The 14,074-nt window shown below is 39.4% G+C and overlaps 1 protein-coding gene across 7 annotated transcripts in view; it reads right to left on the minus strand.

The window, feature by feature from the left end:
• Positions 1-6: 6 nt before the first annotated feature.
• kcnip4a (potassium voltage-gated channel interacting protein 4a) overlaps positions 7-14,074 on the minus strand; it is a 172,484-nt gene continuing 158,416 nt past the window's right edge. For 6 of the 7 annotated variants that reach the window (XM_049567793.1, XM_049567797.1, XM_049567794.1 and 3 more), the window contains 6 exons: positions 6,120-6,189; positions 5,536-5,606; positions 4,789-4,896; positions 3,014-3,118; positions 2,854-2,916; positions 7-2,767 (listed from right to left, as the gene is read on the minus strand). In XM_049567793.1, the coding sequence (XP_049423750.1) occupies positions 2,720-2,767; positions 2,854-2,916; positions 3,014-3,118; positions 4,789-4,896; positions 5,536-5,606; positions 6,120-6,189 (465 nt within the window). In that variant the 3' untranslated portion in view covers positions 7-2,719. The remainder of the gene's footprint in view (positions 2,768-2,853; positions 2,917-3,013; positions 3,119-4,788; positions 4,897-5,535; positions 5,607-6,119; positions 6,190-14,074) is intronic. The other variant, XR_007448563.1, reaches the window with a different exon arrangement.

Raw genomic sequence — 14,074 nt, forward strand, 5'->3', positions numbered from 1 at the left:
GTCTGCTGATTGGTGGTCATCTTTCAAATATAGTGAGAAATCTACCACACATTATCCAAGAGTCAGTTTCGGATAATTTACAATTACACAAATTTTTTTTTTTACAAGGACACAATATCCAAAAGAAACTATAAAACCAATATACACACAACAAACAATATTAATTTAATACAGTCCAGGTTTAGTTTGTGCTAGTGTGTTTTCCTCTTGCCACCACAGGGGGGCGCCAGATCACTTTTAGTCAAAGGCAACACTGAATCATTTGCTCTTTGATCCACACTATGGTCTGCATAAAATGGACAATAAAAATACTTCGGTCCATGATGTTGAACACAATATGGTTTTTAAAATATGCTCCTATCTCATGTAACACTTAAAACGATATAACTACAGTAGTTAATAGTGAATTAAAGGGACTGTCCTTTCTAAAATTACAAGCTTACAGTGTGAAAATCTGTAATTTGGGACATGTTCTGTTGACATCACAGACTAAAATGCATTAATAAACCTATTATATTATATACACGTGAGCCAGTAATGTACATTTTAGAATTTACTATCTGAAAAGGAACACAAACAGACATCGCATCACACCAAATACAAAATCTAAACATATTTTTTTTCTAAAAGGAAGTATGGTGCACTAAAGTAGTTTCCATCACCATAAGCACACATGTCATATCTACACCCTTTAATGTGACTTAAGTCATTTCACACACATTTGAAAGTTTGATGTGTATAGTTTATTTCACTTTGTCAGAGCTCGCTGACTTTGGATATTATTTACACAAGAAATGTAGAAATGCTTTTCAGAAAGAAAGTGTCTTCATCCACTGGGATCTGTTGTAGATATGTTTAGAAATGGGTAATGTCGCAAACATTTGTTCCCCGCCCCCCTGTTTTATCAGTTACTTTTCATGATCATATTTCAGAGAATAAAAGTTGTCAACCAAACAGAGAGAACATTTTTACAAACAGTAAGGCACACAAACACAAATCAAGGAAAAAAATGGCAATTTCTTGATGGAAATAAACACATGGTCTCTGATAACATGAGCAAAATGAACACAACTGAGAAAAATGTGCCATTTTCTTTACTAAACTAACAACCAACATGCCTCACTGAGGAGATTTTTATGTGACTATACAGTGTAGCGACATACTTTGAATGAACATGATAAACTGTCAAATGCTGCAAATCATTCACCAGAAATCAACCAATTCTCAAGTATATATCAGATTTCCGGCTGGTTTGATGGACACTTTCTATACCCAGTACCCAAAAGAAAAAAGTCAAATTGAAACACTAAGTAACTTACTTACATAATGTCCAGACACTTCTCTCAGTGATCCAGTAGTTTCCAACGAGCAACAGGCAGTCAGTAAGTGAGACTTCCACCCAGCGTGCCTTGTGTTTGCTCACATTTGGGGCCAAGCAATGCTTTAATCACAGACAGCAGGAACCAATCAGGGCTGACAGGTGCGGGCAGCTGGGGCTTTGGCCCGCAGGACGAGGAGGAGGAAAACAGCAGGAAGCGAATTAGCCAACAACCCAAAAAATAACGAGTATAATACAAAGTTACAGTGTTTGTATCGACAACCGAACCCACCTGACCTTACTGATTAAAAACAGTGAATTCTATGGACAAATCTAAAGACCTGAAATTCACCCGAAAGCAAACTTTCATTTAATACTGTACAACCCACAGTTTTTTGTACAATGACTGTAATACCATATAAATAACCTCAAACACTGCTCTAAGTGTAAACTCCTAAACAGTGCTTCCAAAACAGAACTAAAGACATATTGATAGATGGTTTACTTTACAGGGAATACATAGGGTTAACTGAAATACACTGAAAGCAGCATTTATCTTATGACAAAAGATAACATCGTCTAACGTTATACTCATGGTAAATATAGCTACCTGTGTGCTTCTGTAGACAAACCATCGATAGTATGGTCCGAATTTGACATCAATACAATCCTTGTGTTGTCTCATTCTAGTTGGCAAGTAAACATGAACAAAGTTGAAAAGGTTCTCACAGAATTCTTATCTAATGCTTTATCTATAATATATACAGTTTAAAATGGTACAATGTGTGTGTTTTGTTTTCTCTAAATGCTTTCTCCAAAGAGCAAGACGACAGACCACAATGGTTCGCTAAGTCGGGGGTAAGAACACTCTGGAATTGAGAGCCGGTCTGGAATGTAAAAACAGAGAGGGCTGTTGAAGATACCTCAGATATTTTGTTCGGTTTTGTTTTTGATGCTTTAAAAAGTCACAGTGATTTCACTTGGCAGTAAATAAAACAAGTCGAGGCTGCAACAGAGATAGAAGCTTCCTGTCTAAACCCCCTTCATCACGAATTCCCTGCGTGTTTATAATGTTGGAGGCTGATGCAATTTGCAGAACTCTGTGTTTGGCACACAGAAAGACACTCCAGAGACAAATGTTGGAAATCAACCTTGAATTTTCTATTCAGCTCTTTTTTATGTAATAAAGTTCTACAATTTATTCAATAAAATGTTCAAAAGGTATTCCAGAGTGTTCGCACCATATTGCCTACTCCTACTTGTGGCCCACAGTAATGAACAATATTTCTATCTATGATCAAAAGTCTGCATAGCACACTGTACACAGTATGAGTCCAAGTCAGTTATTGGGCCAAGCTTAAGATGATGTCCTCTTCCAAAGCCTCCACACTCAGCCAAAAGTTAAAGAACATTTTCAAAGAGGTGCATTGATCGCATGATGTTTTCATCCTGCGCACAGAAAGAAAACAATGTAATGAGAAAAATGCGAGCGTGCCAGCAGTAGAGAGAGAGCTGTGTCGGGATATCCAGCTTACATTTTGGCAGCAGTCGATAAACTCGTCGATGGTTACCACCCCGTCTTTATTCTTATCCATCTTCTGTTGGAGACAGAGAGAGAGGGAAAAGATGAAGAACAGCCTTTTCACTGTGACTGACAATAACAGTGCGGTGAGTGCTGCCAAATTACACACTTGCCTGAAAGAATACTTCTACATGCTGACGGGGCGTCTCCTCTTTGAGGACAGGGTATGTGCATTTCCCCATCATGTCGTAGATGGCCTTCATGATGTCTAGCATTTCCTGCCGCACACAGAGAAGAGTCAGCTCACCCAAATTACAAAGAAAGCCGTTTACCCCGATGGCCTGAGACTGTCTGCTTTACAGACTTCTGCAATAATATCACTCAGGTGACTGGAATTTCAACTATGGCGTTGAAAGATGACACTTGAAGCAATGTCCCAGAAACTCTGGCTAATCCGCAGACCTCACTGTCGACAGTTTTTAGAAACTTTCCCTATGATATTGCTCATTAGGCGTTTTCAGACTGGAGGAACTTTTCACAGTTCTAAGAACCCCCCTTTTAGTGTGTCCGCAGCTAATTCAGAGTAAGTGCTCTCCAAGCAAAAGAGGAACCATTAGTGACATAACTGTTCAGGGATTGGTCGCACACAACCAATGCAGCACTGGGTACCGCCATTTTTAAAAACTGTTGGCCTTGTAAACAGGCAACATAAAACACAAACAGCTTGTAAAGGAAAAAACTGGAGAAAAAGAATTTTGACTGGTCAAAGCGAAATTGCTGTTGCTATACCAACCACTGGCTGGCTTTTCTCTCTATCGTAAGGTCTGTGGATTATCCAAAGTAACAGGGACACTGTTTCATTATCACTGATTTTTTTTGGCGCACAAGCAGCATAGCTCTAGTGACGGTAATAATGCCTGTTGGTTGGGCTGCAACTTTTGGTCAAAACTGAAAAACCTTAACTACCATTCGATGGATTGCCACAAACTTTTATACAAATATTGATGATCCTGAGAAGATGTTTTCTAATCACTGTGCGTCCTCCTGACATTACCTCTTCTTCTCCACAGCTATTGGATGGATTTTGATTAAATGTGTTACAAATATTCAGATCCACCTCTGGATGAATTGTAATCACTTTGGTGATCCCCTGACTTTGTATCCAGGGCAAAATCATAAGGTCAAAATTTTCACTTTTCATCTTCACCAAATACCTGCAGAACTCATGATACTGCCACCAGCCTGAACTTTGTGTTAAGTGCTAATAATCTGATGTTAGCATGCCAACAAGCTAAGATAAGAAATTCTGAATTCTGACTTGTTAAACATCAACATGTAAGCACTGACATTGTGCAAGCATCAATATCTGGGGCTGAAAAATGAAGCCAATGCAGGAGTGCCAAAAACTGCTGTTCCTCTTATGGCCACATGGGGCTGGCTCCAAAAGTGAGTCAATCCCTGTAGGCCACTATGTTAAAATGCCCACTATTACAGCAGAAATAGACATGTTTATAGCCTGGTACAAAAAAAGATTTTGGTATCTATAGCTAATTTCCTCATTAATTAAGGGTTAGCTGCTCTGACTGACAGGTTTTCTGCGAGGTTTACCTCAGCGCTTTTTGTCAGATGTGCCCCTCACTACTCTATAGCTCCACCGTCTCGTCCAAATATGGTCAATTCTGGCTCCACAAGCCAAAAATGCCAACTTTGAGGCTTTAAAATGGGAGCCCACAAACCAATGAGTGACGTCACGATGGCTTCATCCATTACTTTTATACAGTCTATGTCATTCTGAGCATGTTAGCATCCTGACATTCGCAAGAAAAAGCTGTAATGTTGGTGAACTGACCCTTCCACAAAAACTCGTGCTTTGGAATCTACTCCATATAAAAAGTGGGTATTTGCGTATTTCAGTGATTCACTGTTGACACTGTTTAAAGGCACATACCTCTTTAGTGATATAGCCGTCTTTATTGATATCATACAGGTTGAAAGCCCAGTTTAGTTTCTCCTGGATTGTGCCTCGCAGGAGGATAGAAAGGCCCATAACAAAATCCTGCAGAGAAAACCAGATTCACTGAGAACTGTATAATATATACACATTTAAAAACAAGCTTTTTATAAACAAGTACTCAAAAACCAGTGAGACAAACAAAAACACGAAGTTAAAAAAAAGTCAAAGTAGCATCTCAGCTGGTTACACACAACACTTCAGCAAGGATGTTATGTCAGGTATTAATTAGAAGCAAATGATGAAACAGCAATAGTGCAGACGCTATCAATCAAACATACCTCATTATTCAAGTTATTAACCATCTCCTAAAGTGTGGCGGCCCTTGGGGAATCCCTGTACTCTTAAGCTGAATGGACTGCACATTAGCTCTGGTTTGGCATAATGACAGCTGTTCTGCCCTAATAAGCAAATATATGCCCTTCATAAATATTAATCACATTTTGATAGCATCTCAAGTAGACTTGCTTGGGCTAATTTAAAATTATCGGGGTTGCAGGTTACATAATGCCCCAGTGTAAAGCCTCAGAGGCTCAGTGTCGAAACTTTAAAAAGTGTTTGGTTTGATGTACTTTTGTCAGAGCTTTCAGTGGACTTCTTTTGAAACTGTTGAAATTATCAACACATACAGTTTATCAGTTACTGATATGAAGGACAGGTTGGCAATGGCAATACTTGGCTTACCTCGAAACTCACAGAGCCGTTGTGATCTGTGTCAAATGCATTGAACAGGAAATGTGCGTATGTTGAAGCATCTATGGAGAGAACAAACATGCACATGAAATCAAAAAACATCTGCCGTGATTACAGCTCACCTACCGCAAACAAGAAAATGGTTCAAAGCAAAGTTTTGTAGCTTTTCTGGACAACTTCAAAGAATCAGAATGCATTTTTTTATGCTCAGAGCTAAGAGTTTTATCATTGTTTCCTGTGTGGTGAGCCATTATATGTACTGCTCTGCCTTTTTTCTCTTTGAACAGATATATCAAAGCCTCCTAATGTTTTCTCTCTTGTTCCTCGGGTAGAATCTTTGCATAATGATGAGCGCAAACTGAGCAGCTCCAGCCTGCGTAAATACAAACAAACTTCTTTCTCCCTCTTCCTCTCTATCTGTCTGTCACATTTTCTTGGATGGAGGTTTAACTTAAAGCACTCCGGACTCTGGGGCAATTTTTCTAAACATGAGTGAAAGGCAATTTGTGTCGGTCCAGCACACAGAGGAGATAAGAGGCGCCAACACAAGCTGCAAAAACAAAGCAGACACCGACCTCCTTGTGGGAAGAACTGAGCGTAGATGTCTTTAAAAGTTTCCTCGTTGACGACTCCACTGGGGCATTCCTGGAAGACAAAACAGAACTGCATGGGTCATTTAGCATTTACATTAAAGACAATCCTATATTAGAAGCCTTGCATTAAAGCTAAATGTGTGACTGAAACTTGAAATCTCCAGAGTACATCACTGAAAAGCCCGTTTTAAGTTTGGAAGGAGACGTCTTGCATTCAGCGTTTAAACTTTTAAAATGAAAAGTTATTGCAGCTCTTTCAATACGGGGGAGTATATCTTTGTTTTTTACCTTTATTGTTTTTTAATAACCATTTCAGACAAATTCTTTTTTAAGCCTTAAAATACGTCTAAAGGAGATCTTAAACATTTAAGAGGCTAAATTAAAGCCAACTTTCAAACATTACTTAAAATTTCTTTTTCAAAATGAATTAGATGACAATATTTAAAGAGAAACTTAACAGCAGCTGAAAATCTTGTTTATGCTAACCTCTAGTGGTTAAACTGTGCGTGGTAGTCAAACCGAATTATCAACATGTTGCACTCCGGTTCAATCTTCGGTCTAACTCTAACTGATTTGATTTTCTTTAAACAATCACTAGAGACTAGGGGTGGGGGGAAGAATCGATACAGCATAGTATCACAATATTTTTGTGTGGCAATATCGTATTGTCACACAATGCCAAGTATAGATTTTTTTATTATATAACTTCATGATATTACAAATACAAATTAAAACTTTAGGTCATCTACTACAATACTACAATCAATTGCTTTTTAGGTTTTTTAGATACAAACTAATATCAATGACTTTATCTTATTAGATAGAACAGATGTTGACAAAGTTTTCCATTGGGGGCAGTTGAAAACAGAAAATAAATCGTACTATATCTTAATATATTTTATCCCAATACTCAGCACATCACAACATATTTAAAATCGCAGTAATATCGTATTGTGACTTAAGTATCGTGATAATATCGTATCACGATCCTCTGGTGATTCCCACCCCTACTAGAGACTAATGTATCCACCTGAATCTAAGGTCATTTTCAGTCCACACTGGTGTGTAGCCATGCCAACATACTGGCTTTGCCTGGGTTTTAAGAGTGGAGGGGTCGTAAAACAAACTACAATGTCAGCTATGTTTAGAAGACGTCGATTTACAACAGCCTTGATAGTATCTCGTCTGTAGCACTGTGATTGTTGTTATAACTGCTCACTGGTTCTGGCGCGCTGCTTGACAACATCCAGACAACAGTGTCAGTGCCGCCTGTGGCACTTAGGATTGGATGTTTTTCATTGTAACAGAGAAACTGCTGTTTCATGTCACGCTGCCAAACCAATAAGTCAGCTCAGTGGAGTGGGTGGATTTCAAGGTCCGGACCCAAGCAAGGTTAAACTTGTTATATTGCTGCAGTGATGTAGAAGTGTACTCCAGCGGTGTGTCAAGTACACTGTGACATCACAGTTGGGTGCAACAGACATTACATTTTGTCACAGAGAGGACAATGAAACACTCTTTAAGTTTGATGTTTAGTTAGTCTTTATCTTTAAATAAATAAAATAGTTGTCAGTTTATCTCTGCATCATTTTATTCAACAGTATTGAGGGAGGATACATTTAGAAGGGCGACATCAAGGATATCTCGATTTATTTTTCTTATGTTCAGTTTGATGGTATTCAAGCTGCAAACCATTCAAGCCTCAATAGATATCTTATCCACAGCCATTCAGAGTCACCCACCTGTGGCTGCCTGGTAGCATTCAGTAGAAACGACTGAATACTCTTACATAACACCTTCGAGAAGGATGCTTTTGTCTCTTTTAAAAGAAAGGGGCAACCGAAGACGCGGACGATGACCTTGCTCAGGGCAGCGTGATGATAAAGGCAGCTAGTTTTGCAGGTTCAATTTCTGTTTGGTGAGGCTGCACAGAGCACACACTGGCAGGATATTGAATCTTTGGAAGAGAGGAAATGCTCCACCTATGGAGACAATTTCCAAAGCGAGAGGCACATGCGTCTCTGGGTTTTCTAGACAAGAAAATAGGAAATCAAAGAAACAGATTTTATGTAGGGTGGAAACAATAACACAAACACATCTCTGATACAGTTTCAACAGAAATTAAACAGCCAGAAAATAGAGAAATAGTGGAAATATACTTCTGCATCTATTTTTTTTCTAGACCTTCACCTGAAAATTTAATCGATTTGACTCAAAATCAATTTCAATTTTGTTTGCAAAACTTAAGACAAGAGTTTCTACAGCCAGTTATTTGCTTCACTTCTCTTGGATGATAGAATGTGAGACAGCAACTATTCTCTCAGTGTGAACAACCTCATAAGAATCACAGGGCAAACCGGGTTTCCTCCTTCCTGTGACCATGTTTGATCAGCCACGTCAGGAAACAGAACTGTGGGGCTGAAAATATAAAGATGAAACCTTGTTGTCTCGCTTCAAACGGGCTCCTTGTGTTTCAAGCAAAGAGGATGCTGCAAAGTTGTCTGCATGAATCCCTTGATGCTGCTTTTCTGTTGTCTCACAGACCCAGTTGCCTATCTTGTGGAGTGAGGTGAGGTCAAGAATTTGGGGGAAGCTAGGGAGACAGAATGAGCACATGTCTGTCTCCATATTGTAGATTGGCGAGTGTGCGACCTGCTTTAATGAAGTCTGAGAGTCTGGAGTGTGTGGTGCTGCTCAGGGTAAACTAGCATATGAATCCAAATGATGCAGCATGTGGAGAACTACTCTTCACAGTGGAGAGACTGAGTCACACTGGCATTATATTGGTGATCTTGGCACCGACTAAAAAAAACTGTTCAAGCTGAAATTTTTGATTTAGCCTTTTTGGGGAATATTATTATGGGAGAAAAGTGCAGGTGCAAACAAATTTAAAGGGAATAGGCAGACATTTTGTTTTCTCGATAAGAGGATTGGTACCACTCTCATGAATGTGCTGCAGGTGAGAGTTAGCTTAGCTGAGCATAGCACAGAAACTGGAAGCAGCGGGAAACAGCTAGCCACGCTAGCACGACATAAAGTAGAATACCATCTTGGATCAACATCCCACATTGCACTGCTGGACCAAAATTTTAATCAACCAACCACAGTCTTCTGACATTATCAGTGTGCTGCAACTTGTTCCCTCCCTTTCTTTCCAAAACCATTTCTGCAGATTGCTGCTGGTCTTTCGTGCCATTTTGCTTCTTTAGAGGTAAGTTAAGTTTTTCAAATTGATTGAGGTCCGGGAATGCAATGTGGGATGTTGATCCAGTATGGTATCCTACTTGGCAAAATCACACTGTGCAGCCATGCTATCTGGTCTTTGAGGCAGTGTTTTTAGCTAACGACATTTTGCTAACATGCTGAAGTTTTGCAGGTATAATGTTTAACATGTTAGCATGCTAACATTTAACTTGTTCACCATCTTAGTTTAGAGCAGGGGTAGGCAACCTGTGGCTCCGGAGCCACATGTGGCTCTTTAGCCCCTGTCCGGTTGCTCCTTGAGACTTTGAGAAAAGAACTCTATGGAAATTCATTCTATGAATCCAAATGTTGCTGAACCTCGATAGCAGTGGCTGGTTAGCTATGGATGCCAAATAGTAGTGCGTGGACAGATTTGTTTGCTCTCACTACCAGATCTGCAAAATTTAAGTACCAAATAATCATAAATAGTGCCCTGCACAGTGTCCACCTTGTGGTAAAACATATTAAAAATGCTTATTTAGACCATAAGTAAGTCTAGTAGTCTAGTAACCCTAAGTATACGCTAATTTAGATTTAATAGGCTATTTACCTTGATTATAAGGCTAAAACATGTTTTGCGGCTCCACACAGATTTTTTCAAATTAACAAAAAAAATGGCTCTTTTAATGGCAAAGGTCGCAGACCCCTGGTTTAGAGCGTTAGGCCCCGATCACACAGAAAGCATTTCTGTTGATGTTCTGCCTTTTGGTTTAATTTGGTTAGCTAAAACTACCTACTTATTTTCACAGTAATGAGTAGCTAGTTACCTTCAGGCAAAGGGTACTTGTTCTCGCTCTGGCTGAGGGTGAGAGGCTGTCAGCAAATAGTGTGTTGGGTACAGAGAAATGGAGATCTGTGTGGGTACATGAGACCCTAAAAAAGAGGGTGGATCACAGAAAGTACCACGAGTTTCTCCAACATTGTTTACCAGCTGTGAACTTGTTGTGATGATGTCCACAGAAGTCCCGCCCCTCTAATCATCCAATTGGACAATGGGAAAAATGTGGAGATGACGCTTTTCTGCTTTTAGTTTGTTTGTTTTTTTCAACTTGAGGAGTTTGACAAAAATGTCAGGGGTTAGAGCGCAGAAACGCAAGTCGCGTAGCAACACGTGCAAAAAGCCTAATTCTCATTAAAGACAATAACAAAAATTTACTAGCAGCTAAAATGCTTTCTGTGTGATCGGGGCCTTAGCATGCTCAACAATTTCTTTGCTTGGCTTAGCCTAATGACTCCTGAAGCCTCTGCCGTCTGCTAAGCTAAGCTAACCTCGTCCTGGCTGTAGTTTATTTTTTAACAGACAGATATAAGAATGATACCAATCTTCTCATCTAACCAATCTTCTCATCTAACACTCAGCATAAAAATGAATAAGAGTATTCCCCAAAAACTGACAATTTCCAAATCATATTCCAGCAAACACTGCAGAGATGTTAAGCCTTGGGAGAAAGCGTTGGACATCAAACATATACACCCTGAAAGCGAAGTTGCTCCACAACATCTTTGTACATTTGACACAGAGAGTATTTCTTTGTTGTTTAGTCGAGCTTCTGTTAATTGGAGCATTGTTTATGTTCTACAACACTACGGTGAATGGGTTGTCAACAGTCAACCTTTTGTTGAGGAAGTGCAAGGAAATGTCATGTAATTAAGTACTTATAGTGAAGAGAGGGAGATTTTTCAAACATGTAATTTCACGTCTGTGCAGCGCCATGTGTGTCTGCGTGTGTGTGTCTGCACACAGATGGGCAATTACAGCTGTCAGCACTAATAACACACTGATTAGGCGAGACAGTAATATACAAATGGCTGTGTTCCAAGTGAGCTTCGTCTTCTAACCTCGCTGACTCACCCTCACAAACCTGAAGGACAATTAAAGTTCAGTAAAACTTTGTGATTATTGAACTGCATCTCACATTGACATCAGAATTCATCTGACTGTATTCTATCTTTTCTTTTCAGCCTCATAGTGACACTGGCGAGGGAGGTGGTTTTTCGATCGAGAGTGAAGACAGTGTTATCTAGTTATCGTCACGTACAGCACATTGCCCCTGCAATTCAATTTAAAGTTCAGTGAAAGAGTTACACTCACTTGAAGCCCTAACTCCTTAAGGTCCCGCCAGGATAAACACAGATAAATCGCTGAGCTAAAAGTCAGGACCTCATTTACACACTGTTCCTTACATGAGTCATTAATATTGAGCTTCTGGAAAAGCTATTTTCTTGTAATGCATTTTTCTCTGCATCAGTAGGGCACTGATAGATGAATAAATGACCCCATTAAGGACATTATGTCATTTACATTAGGATATTTTTACATTTACATTGAAGAACTTCAGTAAAGCGTCTCAGATAATATAGATGTTAATCGGATTTTCCCAGATCAAACTTGCTTTTTTTCTACAAGCAGTGATTCTGTGATACACTTCTTAACATGCAAAGTTATGGGCAAGGTGTGTCTACAGTTCCTTATTTTCAATATCTTATATCACATATTTATTTGAGTTTTATTAGTTTTCATATCTGTATATTTGTTAACCTCAAATTGAACCTCATTGAAGGGCAAAGAGCAATTGGAATGAGTAGCACATTGTGTATAAAGATAAATCAGAGTGCTTTCCACGTGCCCTTGCATGCTGTTCCATCTTACACATTATTCAGTGCCAATCTCATTAGCCGAAGTGACAGGTCAGAAAATGTATTTGTATTCATTTGATATGCTTGTAAAATTAGCTCATCCATGATAATAAAATCACAAATACAATTTGTGAAACGCAAAAGCAGCCAGGCATGAAATTCCTTTCTGAGTCTCGTGAAGCGATGCGGCAATAAGCGGTGTGGGGAATGAAATAAACGTGTGAACAGAGGCATCGTTGCTGATGGAAACTGTGAGATCTTAATCTAATGCCCGAGGCAGTGCCCCGGACTGTGAACAGTGAAAGCCCAGCAGATTTAGCCAGACGTGAGGACAATATTGTGTTATTTCCTGTAGTCTGTGGTCAAGGGATTTATGAAACAATGGATTCTCTCATACCTTTAAGGTGACCTTTGCTCAAATTCTGCCTTAAGAGCAAGACACAGAGTCAGAGATCTTGTTTTGGTCCCTGTTAGACATATTGCTGGATCTAAGACAAAGCTCCACTTTGACCATCTGCGCTACAAGTGAATGACTCGTAAAGTTTGTTGTCAAGACGAATGACCTCATCCTGCCACCCACAGGCATTTGATTTGCTTCGAAACCCTGGATAACAAGGACAAAGGGCCAAATTTCTCATCATGGGAACCATGCCAGCTTCTATTAGTCTGGCTGGCCTTAAAAGCTCTGCCAATGTCACCGGGTTGGGGTAAGACAAAGATGAGCTGTTTGACCCTGGCAGTTAAAAAATGAGCTACACCTCGGACTTAGCGGTAGACAAAAGCTATTTAGTAGCTGCAATTTAAATGTCATGACTCTTTCTCTTGGTCTAATTTGGACCTCTGCCACAACGTCACCAAACAGTAGCAATGAACTACGAATAAAAATGACAAGGTTTATTCTCAGCACAAAATAACTATTAATAACAAGTCTACAGCAGCTCTGTATTTAAAGGAATACCTCACCCCTAAATGGCCATTTGTGTATCAATTACTCACCCTATGTTGTGTTTGATTTGTAAAGAAAACATTTTTCCTTGCATTCCTCCGATGAACAAAGAATCCAAAAACAAAGAAATATTTTGATGAATTTAAGTAAAATCTAAAAACAAAGAAATATTTTGATGAATTTAAGTAAAAGGGGTCCACGTTCAACAACAGCAAAACTATATCAAAACATCTGTTCACAAACACAACTCATACAGTATAATCCAAATCTCATTCATCCACTCAGTATGCTCAGTAATTCCCAAACTAGACAGCCCTTTCTGACAGGGGACTGAACTGGTAGTGAAACTTACCAGTGCTCACTTCAAAACCATACTCCATTGACAAAAACAATAATTTTACTTCACTGAAGACAGGAGCTGCTGGTCTACTGCTGCCTTGACTGCCTTACTTCAATTCATTAAGAATTTCCTTGATTTTTGGATTCTTCGTTGACTGGACGCATGCGAGAAAAACAAAGTTTTCTTCATGCTTTCAACGTAACACAGGGTGAGTAATTGATATACAAATGGTCATCGGTGCTTTGAGAACAACAGTTTAGTTCGTTAGCATGCTAGCATTTGCCAGCTAGCGCTAAACACAAAGCACTGCTGAGGTTGATGGGAGTGTCATCAATTTTGCATTTGGTTATAAATAAAAGTACTGGACAAGCTGAATTCTTGACTCGATAAAAAAATCGAGGGATCTCCAAAGTTATTACAGTTTATCTTGAGGGGAACACGAATGTCTGCACCAAGTTTCACGGCAATCAGTTCAATTGTTGTTGAGATATTACAGGCCGGCCTCAAGTGTGGATCAACCTACCGACTAACATTGCCATCCCTTGAGCAATGCCACTAGAGAAGCTAAAAATAAAATGCGAAATATGTACAGGGGTCCATAAACATATGCAAGACTCTATCCCTTGCTGTTAGAGGAAGCCAGGCAGTCTGTGCGGCACAAATTAAAGGCCTCATTAGTACACTTCTTACCTCTTACTCTGTCTCAAGTGGAAGTGGACTAATGGGCATGCTTTACAGGGACTTGGCTGGAGCAGAGTGCAGGCTCAACAG

Source organism: Epinephelus fuscoguttatus, linkage group LG23 (assembly GCF_011397635.1).
Source record: "Epinephelus fuscoguttatus linkage group LG23, E.fuscoguttatus.final_Chr_v1".
NCBI classification, from domain to species: Eukaryota; Metazoa; Chordata; class Actinopteri; order Perciformes; family Serranidae; genus Epinephelus; species Epinephelus fuscoguttatus.